This window comes from Trachemys scripta, chromosome 17 (genome assembly GCF_013100865.1).
Source record: "Trachemys scripta elegans isolate TJP31775 chromosome 17, CAS_Tse_1.0, whole genome shotgun sequence".
Lineage (NCBI taxonomy): Eukaryota > Metazoa > Chordata > Testudines > Emydidae > Trachemys > Trachemys scripta.
The window spans coordinates 24328426-24344094 of NC_048314.1; the positions used below are offsets into that span (position 1 = coordinate 24328426).

General features: G+C 43.9%; 2 protein-coding genes across 2 annotated transcripts in view; one reads left to right on the plus strand and one right to left on the minus strand.

Annotated features, from left to right (window-relative positions):
- RABEPK (Rab9 effector protein with kelch motifs) overlaps positions 1 to 3423 on the plus strand; it is an 8934-nt gene extending 5511 nt beyond the window's left edge. The window contains 3 exon segments of the mRNA XM_034752127.1: positions 904 to 1053; positions 2461 to 2610; positions 2965 to 3423. Coding sequence (XP_034608018.1) covers positions 904 to 1053; positions 2461 to 2610; positions 2965 to 3275 — 611 coding nt within the window. The 3' untranslated portion in view covers positions 3276 to 3423.
- Positions 3424 to 6426: 3003 nt separating this feature from the next.
- Positions 6427 to 11398, minus strand: HSPA5 (heat shock protein family A (Hsp70) member 5). Its single transcript, XM_034752126.1, has 9 exons — positions 11317 to 11398; positions 11085 to 11214; positions 10741 to 10972; positions 9965 to 10102; positions 9476 to 9588; positions 9006 to 9396; positions 8414 to 8651; positions 7981 to 8148; positions 6427 to 7312 (listed from the first exon to the last, which is right to left on the minus strand). The coding sequence occupies exons 2-9, from the start codon at positions 11198 to 11200 to the stop codon at positions 6756 to 6758; spliced, it is 1953 nt and encodes a 650-aa protein (XP_034608017.1). The 5' UTR covers positions 11201 to 11214; positions 11317 to 11398; the 3' UTR covers positions 6427 to 6755.
- Between the last annotated feature and the right edge of the window lie 4271 nt (positions 11399 to 15669).

Sequence of the window (15669 nt, forward strand, 5' to 3'; positions counted from 1 at the left end):
CTGAGCTCACCTGTGTTGGCCCGCCCTGATCCAGGGCCTGGCCTCTGAACTGCTTACTCGCTCAGCCCCTGCGACCAGGACCTGAGCTCACCTGTGTTGGCCCGCCCCGATCCAGGACCGGGCCTCTGAACGGCTTACTCGCTCAGCCCCTGCAGTCAAGGGCCTGAGCTTTAACTGTGGTTGCTCCGACTCTGCACTAAAGAGCCGGAGTGTTGGGACTAACGGACTACTTGTTTCCCCAGCAGTGAGTCGGTGTGGCTCCCCTCCTGTCCGGAAGGGTCGAGCCCCGACCAGAACCTACCACAGTGGGGCAGAGATGAATAAAGGCCTGGAAATGCAAATAATACATAAAGAATTAGGTAAAGTGGTAGAGTGTATTATTAGACACTGGTTTTTGGCTACAGGTTTAAATTAGATGGATGAGCTGTACACCCTACCTGAAGCTTATCAACACCACACAGTCACTGGGGAACTGGGTAGTATCTTCAGAGGAAAGTATCATTGGCATTGCGGGACGGGATTGAGGTGTATTGTCAGAATCCTCCAACTTCTACTACAATTTGCTGCTAGTAGCCATTCTCTTTCAGAAGTGGGAACATATGCTGCTCACTTCACTATGACAGGACAATATGTAGAGCAAGGACAATGATTTTTTTCTACTACACCAACAGTGTGTAATTACTTCTAGATGAGATGTACAAATAGCTGCATTTCTTTGCTGAGTATGTATTTGAATTGCCTTTTGCAACAATCCCAGAAACTAGACGCTTGAGGCTTTTGTTATTTATTTAAAAATCATCTTGTCAGACTTGGTCTAGAGGTCCTTAGACAAGTGTTTCTGGTTTAATGTCTTTACAGAACTCCAACAATGCACCACATAATCATATGTATTCCCATTTCTAGCCACTTTGACTTGGTCGCAGCCAGAAGTACATGGTAATCCTCCCTCACCTCGGCATGGCCATGTGGTGGTTGCAGTTGGGACCAAGCTTTTCATACATGGTGGGTTATCTGGTGATAAATTTTACAATGATCTGTTCTGCATTGATACAAGTAAGTATATAAAGTAGCTATAGCTGCATTAATAAGTAGTGTGATGTGGTCTGCTTTGAGAGAGACCATCTCTCACAGAACCACTAAAATAACTATTGGATAGGTGCAGTAAATAGGCTCCAGGGTGGCTGGTTGGTGCTGGGGCATGTTGCTTTTGTTGTTTGTCATGCTGATCCTCAGTTCTTAAGCAGGCAGAAATCCTATTGGCTTCAGTGAGAGATTTGTCTACAGGTCTAATGGACTGGGATTGGTGGTGACAATGCAAAGGTGTGTGTGCGGGGCCTCCCCTCTGTCAAAGCCAACTGCTGGTTACAAGTGAGAAATATGGGCATTTCTGTAATATGGCTATGGAGATAATTACTATTTGACGTATCCAAGAGCTGAATGTATGTTGCTGTTGGGGTTCTTTTGACTGCTGAAAAACTGCTTGACAGTGATTAATTACCACAAAGTATCTGAAAGACTGGCACCCCATGTTTCTTTCATAAATGGCTGCAGTAGCATATTCTGTAAATATTAATTAAAACAATGCTCTGTCTTTACTGTGTACGGCACTCTCATGAGTCAGAATGGCAGTGAAAGCTCTATCCATTCTACTGATGTTCTATACAAGTAGAACCTCAGAGTTACCAACACCTCGAGACTGGAACTTGTTCATAACTCTGAACAAAACGTTATGGTTGTTCTTTCAAAAGTTTACAACATTGACTTAATACAGCTTTGAAACTTTACTATGTAGAAGAAATATGCTGCTTTTAATCATCTTAATTTAAATGAAACAAGCACAGAAAAAGTTTCCTTACCTTGTCAAGTCTCTCTTAAATTTCCCCTTTATTTTTTTTAGTAGTTTACATTTAACACAGCATTGTACAGTATTCGCTTTTTTAAAAAATCTCTGCTTCTGCCTAATTGCGTACTTCCAGTTCCAAATGAGATGCCTGGTTGACTGGTCAGTTCGTAACTCCGAGGTTCTACTATAGTTGCTCCCCTGTTATATATGGGAGGGAGAACATCATCAACCAAGTGTACTCCTGCTGCTTGATGGTGGTTGGTACCACCAGGAACTCCCATGCAATGGAAAGAAGAAATCTAGCACATCCCCATAGAAGGAAAATCTTTGTGCTTCCCCCAATGCCACCTCCCCAGAAGGACAGTACCTCTGATGCAGGAAAGTGCGAAGTACCTGCAATTGTTGTTCACATCCAAAAAGAACAGCAGTCTTGTTACTAGCCTGAGCTCTTACAAGCAAAGCCCAAGTGTGACTGCTTTAAAACAAAAGCAAACTCAAAGATGGGGCTGATTCAGAGGATTTCAGACCCTGCCCAACTGTTGGCCTTTTAATGCTAATAAATAGCCGTTTATTTCATTCTATACAATGTAGCCACGGATTTATTTTTCTGCCTATAGATGATATGAGATGGGAAAAGTTACCAGCTGCTGGTGATGTCCCAGGAGGACGGGCAGCTCACTCAGCTGCTGCCTTTGGAGACCATCTGTACATTTTTGGTGGAATGGACCCAACTGGGGCACTGGATACAATGTATAAATACCACATAGGTGGGAAGGTTTTTTTCATAAAATTCTACAAAGGTTTTTACCCTTAATTACTGTATGAAAAATATATTTTTATCATAGGAATTATTACATCTTCCCTAGAAACTCCAAACCCAATTCCCTTCTTGGTTACCACAACTTTACACCAGTGTGTGTCTATTGAAATCAGTGGCATTACTCCAATTCTACACTGGTATAATGTTATGGTTAATCAGCATGACCTCCCCACCCCACCTTTTTTTTTTTTTAAGGCGTTATAACATTGCAGACTAGTCCATAATTTGATGATGCCACTATCCTTGTTGTTCTTTCCAAACTGATTTCACAGTGAGTTTTATGTCTTTTTTTGAACTGCAGAAAACCAACACTGGACGCTATTAGAATTTGATTCTCCTTTGCCCCCTGGAAGGTTGGACCATTCCATGTGCATCGTTCCATGGCAAGTATGTGTCAATGTTAAGAACAGAGATTCAGAAGCTGTAACCAGCAGAAATACAATCGGGAAGGAAGCAACTGAAACAGTCAGTGATGAGGGGGACTCTGATCAGAAAAAACGAATAGGAAAAGACTGCACAGAAGACAAATTGATGTATTTGTTTTTAATATTTGGTGGGATGGATACTCAAGGGGAGATTCACAGGGACTGTATTGTGAATCTGATTAAGTAATAAAAGCAGAATACTCAAACTGTCCACTTGTATAAATCTAATTCTTTTTTCAGTGTTTATAACTGATAAGATCACGCCGAGAAATGAAATTCTGGCATGAACTGAGTGTTGTGCTAAGAAAATCTTATTTATTAAAATTCTCTTGTTATAGATGTCTATTTATTACTTTACCTTCCTGGGCTGCTGTGTAGATTTACATGTATGTAATGTCCTTCACCTTAAAGGGCCACAAACTCCAGAAATGTGTACAGCTACCTTTTATAGTCTCCTTCAGAGGATATGCAACTAAGAGGTAGATTTAATGCATATTTTGCTATTGGCAAGAGTGGAGCTGAAGCCCTGGTGGCTGGCTCTGGAATCTGCCTTGTGATCAAGATGAGCTGATGGAATGTGCTTTGAAGGAAAAACAATTTCATCTGTTTGAGGTAACCTTTCCAGAGCAGCCTTCTGGTTAGCAAGTCCTCTCCATCTCTCAGGACTGGTCTCCATGGAGAAAGTTTGGCATAAATATGTCAGCATAGTTAAAACTCTCTTGCTATATTGGTCTAATCCCTAGCTTGCCTCTTATTCCAATTTTTCTTATCAGTTTGGAAGTAGTATACAGTAGAACCTCAGTTATGAACATTTCAAGAATGGAGGTTGTTTAACTCTGCACAAAACAATTCTTTCAAAAGTTTACAACTGTACATTGCCTTAATACAGCTTTGAAACTTTACTATGCAAAAGAAAAATGCTTTCCTTTTATTGTACATTTTAAGAGTACTGTATTTGCTTTTATTTTTTTATCTCTGCTGGTGTGTGATTGAGTACTTCTGGTTCCAAATGAGGGGTGGTTGACAGATCAATTTGTAACTGAGGTTCTATTGTATAAATTAAACTTGAAAGAAACAAGGGTGTTCTACAGTGGTATAACTACACTAAAATTGGGTGTGTAGATAAGCCCCTACACATAGCTCCCCTCCGGTGTGACCACTGGGTAGCTATAATCCTCTCAATACTGAAGTGTAAAGGTCCTGGATTTAACTTGATACTAGTGATGGGCATAGTATCCATATAGGCAGTCACCTTATTTTTAATCTACTGCTCAATTACATTTAAACCTCAGCACCATAAAACTAGTGGGTGGGATTTTAATTATTCCAAATCTAATTCTTATGCCAGTGAGCCTTTCATTTAGTATCTAAAAGTTAACTTCAAGGATGAGGAAGGTTTGTCATTTAAAAAAACTGAAGTATTCCTAGATAAGCCAAAGATGAAATTGTAAACTAGCAATGGGGATTGAGAGCTGCCCTCTGTGAAATCAATTTTTGGTGGTTTTCTCCCTGTAAGATCAATGTTAAAGTGAAACTTGGCAAAGCCTATTCAGCTATGAGTGGTTGCTAGGTCTAGGGAGGGTGGGACATTAATACTACTAGGAAATGGATAGTGAAGTAGAAATATTAGTTAACATAATTGGACAGTGATGGCAAATAAAAATTTATTCTGAATCAAAAGGTACTATGCACTGCCCAAATAGTTCTTATAGTGGCTCTGTCAAGTGAATGAAGGGGGAAGGCAAGTTCATTACTCATGAAGCTTTTTCCCCATGGTTCAGCAAATAAAGGAACTGGATGAGTGGATGCATTAAGGGATTACAAATATGGTATTATGCTGAACAAAGTAACCATACCTTATTTTACAGTAGTGTCCATGTTTGACTTACCCCATTAGTGTGTTAAGGCCAAGAAGTGGTTGTTCAATTGAATGGAGTTTAGTGTGGAAATAGAAGGTGACTAGGGCATCAAAAACTCAGGATCTAGTAAAAGCTACATACAGCCTTTTCACACTAATGGAGGAGGTTAGTCTATTGAAGTACTCACACTTACAGAGGAAAATCCCTGTAGTGTAGAATGAGATTGCTTTTTAGTGCAGTACTTCTGCATCTTTAAATAGTCTCTCTACCCAGCTGAAAACAATGCATATAAAACATTTAACTTTCTCTTCAAGTCATACCACTGCTTTCTAGTGACATTTGTAGGATTGGGTAAGGAAACTTTAATTCTGGGTAAGTGCCATACAGAACACTGGAGCTAAATCAGTACTGCCAGAACCTAGGAGTGCATGATAATTAGGAAATGCCTGGCTGAACCATGCAGCTATGCTATACTGTTTGCTAAGCCTCTGCTACACCACACACACTAATCACATTTCTGTGCCTCAAAGCTGCACATATCCAACAGCTCTTAAGAGGCTACAAAGTCAAAGGACACTGGGAGTGTCACATCACCACTTTGAAAGGTGGAAATCAGCTTTGGCATTAGAAAATAGAAATCCTGTCAAAGCCAAGATAGATGAACAGTATGTTTAGCACAGGCTGGGATATGCCTCTACCTACACCAGGTTTGGAATGCGATATCCAAAACAGCACTAAGAAAAGTACAGAACAAAGCACATTAAATGGGTGGGTTGATGTTAGTAATGTGGCAGTTTTGTAAAACCATACTATAAATATTAGCAAAAATGCATATCGAAGCACAACTTCAGGAGAATATGCCAAAACAAGTAGTTCCCAGAAGGCAGGCATGTATGTTTTGTATTGTACTATTGTCTCTCAATGAGACCAAGCTTGTGCTGAATCACAAGTGCAGCCAATTGTTCAACTATACCTCTGTTGATCTGTCCAGCTGAACACACAACTCTGCTGATCCATAGTAGGTCCCTTTCCTGCTAATGGGAGGAAAAGGACCAGCTGGCTAGGTACACAGCACCCCTGCAAAAGTACCTTGTATCTATGGGTGCTTTACATGTGCTTCAGGGACGCTAAACTTGAGTAGGCTGTAGGCACTAATCTTATCACTTGGAGTAGTAAGATATCATCCAGCCTTCTTGAGGCTGAGTTGGTCCTCTCACCCCTTGGTTACCTAGAGAAGCACTGATTTGGACTTTAACTGCTCACTAAACCTTAAGGGAGGTAGGTCCTTTTTCTAGCAAGTTAGGCATGACAGCTGTCCAGTTACTAACAGCACTTCAGGTTAAATGCTTACACTGAAGTGCTTGTGGGACTATTTGCAGGATGAACAGAACTTTAGTTGAAAAGAGCATTAAGGAAGTGAACTGCACCCTGTGAGTTTGGTAGTCTGAGCAGACATGCCAGGAAATAAGTTAAGCTAGATCAAGTGTAAGTAACAAATTTATTGTGGTCACTTGGGTAGAAAAAAGTTCCACACACAATGCACATGACCAGTTAGGATGTTTTCCACATGAACACTTCTAAACCCCAACTCATTTTACAGTCCCACCCCACTACCCTTCCCTCCCGCCTCCCCCACAGCATCAAGCAACTGCTAATGAAAAGCAGTAAACAGCCACTTTGGGCTAACATTTCCATCTCCACTCGGAAGTGAAGATTCCAATTACATTCCAGATTAGAGTTCAGTATTATCTTAACAGAAGAGTTCCTGAGTCCAGTATTTACAAGTTAACATTCAGAGATCCCAAGATTTACAATTCATCCTTCTCTCCTGCTTCCTCTTCAGGAGGAGGTCCTGCACTTCCATAAAGCTTGCTAACAATTGGCTGGACAACTTCCTCCAGCTCCTTCTTTTTAGCTTTGAAATCTTCAATTTCAGCATCTTGGTGGCTTTCAAGCCATTCAATCTTTTCCTCTACTGCCTTCTCGATTGTTTCCTTATCTTCTGATGAGAGTTTGCCACCTAGTTTTTCTTTGTCCCCAATCTGATTCTTCAGGGAATAAGCATAGCTTTCCAGCTCGTTTCTGGTATCAATACGTTCTTTAAGCTTTTTGTCTTCCTCTGCAAACTTCTCAGCATCATTAACCATCCTCTCAATCTCCTCTGGTGTCAGACGGTTCTGGTCATTCGTAATTGTGATCTTGTTTTTATTTCCTGTGCCCTTGTCTTCGGCTGTAACACGGAGGATTCCATTCACATCTATCTCAAAGGTAACTTCGATCTGTGGGACACCACGAGGAGCAGGAGGGATTCCAGTCAAGTCAAAAGTACCCAGAAGATGGTTATCCTTGGTGAGAGGACGTTCACCTACAGAGGTAAAAGTTTTAGTTTGTACCTGTGTCTAAAGGGAGGGGTTACATGTGGTTTGACATGACTAACCTTGAGTTTTTGAACCTGTATTTTGTTACACTTTAAGGGGGGGTAAAAGCCCAGCTAAAGTTTGGGGACACTTGAATCTTTGAATGATGACCAGATAAAACTACTTGTTTGAGAGTAGGCTAAGTGTTCAATTTTGGCTTTATTTAGTTGCCTGGAGCAGCATGTTCCTTTGCCTGTAACAGTAAAGTGGAATACTGAGCCACCCAGGTTTGTAGTAGAAAGCCTTTGCAATATCAGTCTTTTAAACTGAATGGGGGTGATTTAGACTTCTCCCTCCAGAGACCACATGATTAGAGCCCTCATGAAAAGGGAGGAGAGGAACTCTGGACAAATCCAATCAAGCACTCTTACTAGAACACTAGTATTTTTGAAGATGCTACAAGTAGCCTTTTGAATTGGCCTGTTACCAAGGTCTCCCCACTAGAGGGGTTGTTTTTCTTCTCAAGGGCTATAATGAGAAATTCTGACATGACCTTTCTTTTGAGGCATGGTCATTTATTGCTCCATGTCTAACTTAGTAAGGCTTTTAAAAGCCTTGACAAGACAGATGTGTACAGGATACATCCTATTTTAGTTCAGTGATACAGGACACTTACCTTCATAGACTTTGATTGTTACAGTTGGCTGGTTATCAGAAGCTGTGGAGAAAATCTGTGATTTCTTGGTGGGGACAACAGTATTTCTTGGGATGAGCTTGGTCATAACACCGCCAACAGTTTCAATGCCAAGTGTCAGAGGACACACGTCAAGTAGCACCAGGTCACCTAAAAGACATTTTTCTAGCTTTACTCCTATTCACAGTTAGAGATTCACACCAAGTTGTTATACTAGAAGTTACAAGGGCACATGGTTATTGTACCCTTATGAAAGCACAGCAAGTATAGACTATTCCTAGTGACAATGTTAACTAGAATTTAGCTTCCTGGTTGAGAACAGAAATCGTGTACCAGGCTTACAAAAAAGTGCTCCAATACTAGTGGTAAAGTGTAAAAACCATTCAGCAAGCTACTAGTTTAGTTTTGCACCTACCAGTATCTTGGTCACCCGAGAGGACACCAGCCTGAACAGCAGCACCATAAGCAACGGCCTCATCTGGATTGATGCCACGAGAAGGCTCTTTGCCATTGAAGAACTCTTTAACAAGCTGTTGTATCTTGGGGATTCGAGTAGAGCCACCCACAAGTACAATCTCATCAATGTCTGATTTCTTCAGGTCAGAATCTTCTAGAACTTTCTGCACAGGCTTCATGGTGGAACGGAACAGATCCTAAAAACACAAGTAATTACAATAGTAAGCTAAGGCACTTTCTCCCTTATGCTGGAGAAATATCTTGACAGAGTGTGGTCTTAACAAATGACCATGAGCAAGCCAAAACACACACCAAGTACTGACTCCAGCCAGATGTGAGTTTACCATGTGTCCTTGGGAAGAGAAACTCAGGCAAGAGACTTGCCCTACTCCCATGTGAACTGTGGAGTTATTGCTTCATAGCAAAGTTACATTTAATGTGTTTTGTAAATTTAATTCAGTATAAGCAATAGCTGAACATACTAAACATGCAAGTAACTCCAGCCACTGATTTATCTCAAAGCAACTGTAACTCTAGCTTCAAATACTAACCATATTCAGTTCTTCAAACTTTGCCCGAGTCAGTGTCTCAGAGAAGTCCTCTCCTTCGAAGAAGGACTCTATTTCAATTCTAGCCTGATGCTGAGAGGACAAAGCTCGCTTTGCTTTCTCTACTTCCCGCCGTAGCTTCTGTACAGATCTATTGTCCTTCCTAACATCTTTTCCAGTTTTCTTCTTGTATAACTTGATAAAGTGTTCCATAACACGTTGGTCAAAGTCCTCTCCGCCCAAGTGAGTATCTCCATTTGTAGCCACAACCTCAAAGACACCATTATCAATTGTGAGGAGGGAGACATCAAAGGTTCCACCGCCTAGATCAAATACAAGGATGTTCTTCTCACCCTCCCGCTTATCCAGTCCATAAGCAATGGCAGCAGCAGTACTGTGTGGAAGAAATAGTAGTTAGAGAACTCACAAGGCCTAGTACAGCAAGACATCTGAAGAACAGTTAAACTACTTACGGTTCATTGATGATCCTCATTACATTCAATCCAGCAATGGTACCAGCATCCTTTGTAGCTTGACGCTGAGCATCATTGAAATAAGCTGGGACAGTGACAACAGCATGGGTAACCTAGAGAAGCAGGATGAAGATTAATGTAACAACTTCAATAATCAGCAGCAAGAAAGTAGCTGAAAGCTTGACAATTTCGAAGGGTTAGAGGGATTGCCACTGCCTGGAGAGTGCCTTCTCACCTTCCAGGTGAAGAATAGCTTCCCTTAAGGCTACACCTCTAGAGGGCCCAGACAATAACAGAATTAAGCAAAGTTCACTGGGTCCTGTCTGAGCTCATCTTCACATCTGCAAATGTTCCCAGCCAAACTGGGTAGAAATTAAGATTCAAACTTTGGTCTGCAGCTTGAGAGATTTTCATCACCTGCCACTATCATTCTAGAAAGTGGCTGCTTCTACAAGATGTCACAATTGACTATTTGTTATGTTAACCTACCTTCTTTCCTAAGTAGGCCTCAGCAGTTTCCTTCATCTTTGTCAAGACCATAGCAGAAATTTCTTCTGGAGCAAATGTCTTTGTCTGTCCACCACCAACATCAACTTGTATATATGGCTTGGTCTTCTTTTCAACAACCTACAAGGACAAGAACACTTCAGTTTGAAGAAAAAATATATTTCTAGACATTTTAAATCTTTGAAGAGAATTGAAACCTGAACAATGCTCACTACTCAAAAGTCAAAAAAGGAGGTAAGAGCAAAAGACCACTATTCTCTCCAGTAATATTTTATGTCAAGAGCCCACATTGATTACAATTAGGTACATGGATATTACATGTCAGTTCCATTCCCACAACCTATACATTTCATTTTCATTCAAGGCAAGATATTTAGCATACTGAACTACAGTACTCCAGCTATAGGACAGACTAGGTGAATGATGGTAACTATTTCCATCCTAATCACCCTCCCTAGTGAGTAAAAAAAGTTACAGGGTTTATTGGACAGCAGTTAATGATTTTGGGATGTCCCAGAGAATTCATTTTGCAATTATGAATAAGGGAAGATACAACGAAAACGTAAGTCACCTATTGGAGCGCAGGTCTAAGACCCACAAGACCTATTGTACCATAGTCTGTATCTGTGACAATGGCCGGGCTCCCAATCACAGCTCAGTCCCCTAGAGCTTCAACATGCACCTGAGCCCAGGGGTCACTTTCCCCCGACCCGCGTGGCCAGGCCCAGGCCCAGCCCCCACGTGTGACTCGGCAGTACCTTGAACGGCAGGTACTTGATATCCTGCTGCACCGACGGGTCGTTCCACGTGCGGCCAATCAGGCGCTTGGCATCGAACACGGTGTTCTCGGGGTTGGAGGTGAGCTGGTTCTTCGCCGCGTCGCCGATGAGCCGCTCGCCCTCGGGGGTGAACGCCACGTAGGACGGCGTGATGCGGTTGCCCTGGTCGTTCGCGATGATTTCCACGCGGCCGTTCTTGAAGACGCCGACGCTGCGGAGAGCAAGGGGGGGGTGAGGTGAGACGGGCCGGCCCCGGCCCCGGCCCCGCGGGGAGGGGGGGAAGGGAGCGAGGGGACCGGACGCGGCGCCCCGGTGCTACCCACCAGGAGTAGGTGGTTCCCAGGTCAATGCCCACCACGGTGCCCACGTCCTCCTTCTTGTCGTCCTCCTGGCCGCGCGCGCTGCCCAGCAGCACCAGCACCAGCAGCGCCCGCCTCATGCTGAACCGGGGACCTGCGGAGCCAAGCGAGAGGAGAGCGGCTCAGCCCCGCCGCGCCGCGCCGCGCCAGCGGCCGGACCCCCAGCCCCACGCCCTAGGCCGCACGCCGCACTCACCGTCACCGCGCCTCGCACACACCCGCTCCGCTCGCTACTGCCGCCGCTATACCCAGGCCGCCCCGGCCGCCTACCCTTATATACCCTCCCTCACGGCTTCGTGGAGGCCAGCTATTGGCTGCGGAACCCGCGCTGGAACCTTTCCATTGGTTGGCACCGACTAAGCTGGCCACTGTTGATTGGCGGAGATCAAGCTCTCCGCAGTGACGTGCGGCGTCGCACCCCTCCGTCATCGTTCCATTGGCCCGTTTTACCCGTGTCGCGGACCAATCAGCTTCGAAGGGACAGCCAAGCGGAGTGAGCCCATTGGCTGGGAGCAGTCGTCACGTTGCAGGAAGAGAGAGGCGGTGCTGGTCCATTCTGGAAGTTTCCATGGTTACCAGCCCCTGGGGAGGGAGTCGGGAACGGGGGAAATGGGGGCGAGGGGTTGGCAGGAGAGACCCAGGAGCGAACGGCCACGGGGTCACAGCTCCTGTCCCCACTGCCACGCGGGGCCTGGGGCTCTGGGACGCTCCCCACACAGGGGCCTCGATGGGCCAGAGGACACGGTGACGTCCCGCTGAGGGGTCACGGCGGGCCTGGAGACTGTGTGACCTCCCCACATGGCAGCCTCAACGGAGCAGGGAACGGCCTGACGCTCCCCACACAGGGGCCTCGATGGGCCAGAGGACATGGTGACGTCCCGCTGAGGGGTCACGGCGGGCCTGGAGACTGTGTGACCTCCCCACATGGCAGCCTCAACGGAGCAGGGAACGGCCTGACGCTCCCCACACAGGGGCCTCGATGGGCCAGAGGACACGGTGACGTCCCACTGAGGGGTCACGGCGGGCCTGGAGACTGTGTGACCTCCCCACATGGCAGCCTCAACGGAGCAGGGAACGGCTTGACGCTCCCCACACGGGCCTCGATGGGCCAGAGGACGGCGTGATGTCCCGCATCGAGGGCACGACTGGTGACAGCATGACATCCCTCATGCAGGCCATGACGAGAAGCCCTGCACGGAAAGCACTGCAGAGCAACTTGACTACCCACGTGGGAGCTAGGATGTGGTGATATGATGTCTCCATGCACATTATGTCACACCACAAATTCTCTGATGTTATTGTATGCATCCCATAGAGAAAGTTAGAGAGAGTCAGGTGGCAGTGTGTTATCTGCATTGTAGATTGACATAGAGTAAAACAAAACCCTCCATTTCCATGTAAAACTGCCTTATAAGCATTAACTTGTCAAGAACTGGGTTTTAATTCTCATCTTCAGGTCTTTCTGAACAGAAAAAAGAGGTCTGTTTGCTGATATAATCACACCCTTTTGGTTTTTGCTGCCCCGTTCAAACTGGAAAATGAACAGGTCCTTCCTATTAGGTTTGGCACTTTTTAGGCTTTCTTATTGAGTCACAATGGCTTGTTATTGCACCACCACATCCTGACACAAATATCACTCACTCCCTCGCATTACATCAGCCTCAAGATATCACAGGATAGGTGGAAATTCAATAGTTAATCATAAAATAAACTGTCACAACACATTTAACTACCCTAAATTACCCCTGAACTACCAATAGAGTAGATTTTTGTGCCCTCCTATCTAATCTATATATGTAGCTAAACTTTAAACAAAATCACATTCAGGCAAAATCTATGTTTGTCAAGTTTCAGCTGAAAGAAGAAAGTTTTCAGGAAGTTAAAAGTGACAAAATAAAAAGCTAGAATGAAAACTGTTATGCATCCTTTAAAAGGCATTAAGCTCGGAACCTAATAAGTTTGGAAACCTAAGTTAAAAGAAGTTTCAGGGATTGTACCAATTCTCAAGTCGTCCTGTCAATTTTTGCAGTTTTACAATCACATTTTCTGATATTGTTTGTCTTTCTCCTGTAGTTGTGTTGAAGACCCAAGCAAACAATGCCCAAGAAAGCAACATTTTAGAACAATTAAACCGTTGACTTGTGAGGAGACAAACCTTTCAGAGGAGCTGGACTGAGACTAGACTAAATACAAAACTCATTTCTTCCATTTATCTTTCCCTTAATAAATTCTTTACACGGACATTCAACATTCTCTCTCTCTCTCTCTGTTTCTCACACACACAAGAAAAAATCCAAAAATACATACTAAAGAAGCTATTCTCACAAGTTAAAGAAGAGAGGGATTGTTATTATATTATATTTAAAAAAAAATAACTGAGAAGCGCTCACAGTGCAGGAAGCCATATAAGTACATATACAGATAGATTAGATTTATACAAAGAGAATGTTTGTACATTGTTCTAAACATAAAAATGCTATATCCAGACTGGTTATTGTTGCATGAGCTGCACTCTGCTTAAGTGGACAGCTTTCTTAACACCAAGGGTTCTCAAACTTCATTGCACTGCGACCCAAAAATTACTACATGACCCCAGGAGGGGGACTGAAGCCTGAACCCGCCCAAGTCCCATCACACCAGGCGGAGGGGCCAAAGCTGAAGCTCAAGGTTGCAGCCCCAGGCAGGGGGCCTATAACCTGAGCCCCGCCACCCAGGGCTGAAGCCCTCGGGCTGCCCCAGGCGGTGGGGCTCAGGCTTTGGCTGAAGCCCTGGAGCCCAAAAAGTCTAACAGCAACCCTGGCAACCCCATTAAAACAGGGTCAAGACCCACTTTGGAGTCCCGACCCACAGTTTGAAAACAACTGCTTAACACCATTAAGTGAACTACACAGGTTCAAACAGTGCCAGGAGACCATCAGGAGAGACAAAGAGGCCAAATCTACAGTATGTTGTGCTGTCCCTACTCCCTACATGTGTACATCACTGCCATTTTTATTTCCCCACTCACCTTTTTTTCAAATATCTTCTTTTAACCTTTACATTATATCAGTGATGGGCAACCTGCAGCCCGTGGGCTGCATGCAGCCCGTCAGGGTAATCTGCTGGCGGGTCGCGAGACAGTTTGTTTACATTGACCGTCCGCTGGCACGGCCGCCCACAGCTCCCAGTGGACGCGGTTTGCCGTTCCCGGCCTTTGGGAGCTGCGGGAAGCAGTGCAGGCTGGCCACCGCTTTCCGCAGCTCCTATTGGCCTGGTATGGCAAACTGCGGCCATTGGGACCTGCGGGCGGCTGTGCCTGCGGACGATCAATGTAAACAAACTGTCTTGCGGCTCGCCAGCAGATTACCCTGACAGGCCGCGTTTGGTCCGCCGGCCACAGGTTGCCCACCACTGCATTATACAATCTTTGACTTTGGAGGATTTGGGTAGTTTATATATATGCACTTTATTTATTTTTTCTTTGCCATTATTTCTACTTTGTGTTGACACAGTATTGTTATTTAATTTCCTTCTTTTAAGGGACCTTAAGTTACTGATTCAAATACTGTACTTACTCTTCAGAAGAGGACTCTCTCCTGGCATATATCTATGCTTCCTGGGAGTTGGATGTAGTCTGGATACTCTATTTCTCCTCAGCAAAACTTGTGTATATAAGGGGAATGTTTTTCTCTTCCTAGCTGAGAACATGTTTATTGATGTTTGTTTAGCTCTAGAGGAAGCAATCTCATAATACTAGCAAATGTTCTGGGTTTCTTTTTGGATATACGGTGGCAGCTGACTGTATTAACAGTGTGTAATATGCTGTATGTTTTTGCTTGACTGCCATTATTGGGCATATTTCAATTTGCCACATTTATCATCGTTTCTAAAACGTTATTAAAAACTAATACCGTTTTTTTAAAGATTCATTTGATCAGAGAAGGAGGCCTGAAGGAGTTAGGGTGTGATGATTCACAAAAAGACTGGTGAATAGAGCTTTGGAGGTGTTAGATAGGCACATTTTTCATGTTACATCATGAAAGGGTGCTTGGAAGGGAAATCTCCAAGGATAACTCTGGTGCTGCAGGAAAATGGTGCTGATGATTCAGTAAAAGCTTCTCTCCCTCAATCAGTACTGACCCGAACGCTCAATCATGATGCTAGAGGATACCATACTAATATTTGTAAAAAGGTTTGAGGTCCTGGAATGGAATGTTCTTAGTGTTAGGTAGCATTATTAATTAATTTATTATTATTACTAGTTTCAGAGTAGCAGCCATGTTAGTCTGTATCTGCAAAAAGAACAGGAGTACTTGTGGCACCTTAGAGACTAACAAATTTATTAGAGCATAAGTTTTCGTGGACTACAGCCACGGGACTAATAAATTTGTTAGTCTCTAAGGTGCCACAAGTACTCCTATTATTACTAGAGCTTCCAAATGTAAATGAGAAATTAAATAGAGTTACCGACAACATTTGGTTATTACAAATACTTTAGCATTTTTCAGAAGAGTAAATGTGTTAAACCTGCTGTCCTGATAACATTTTGTGCGAGTAATTACATTCCACC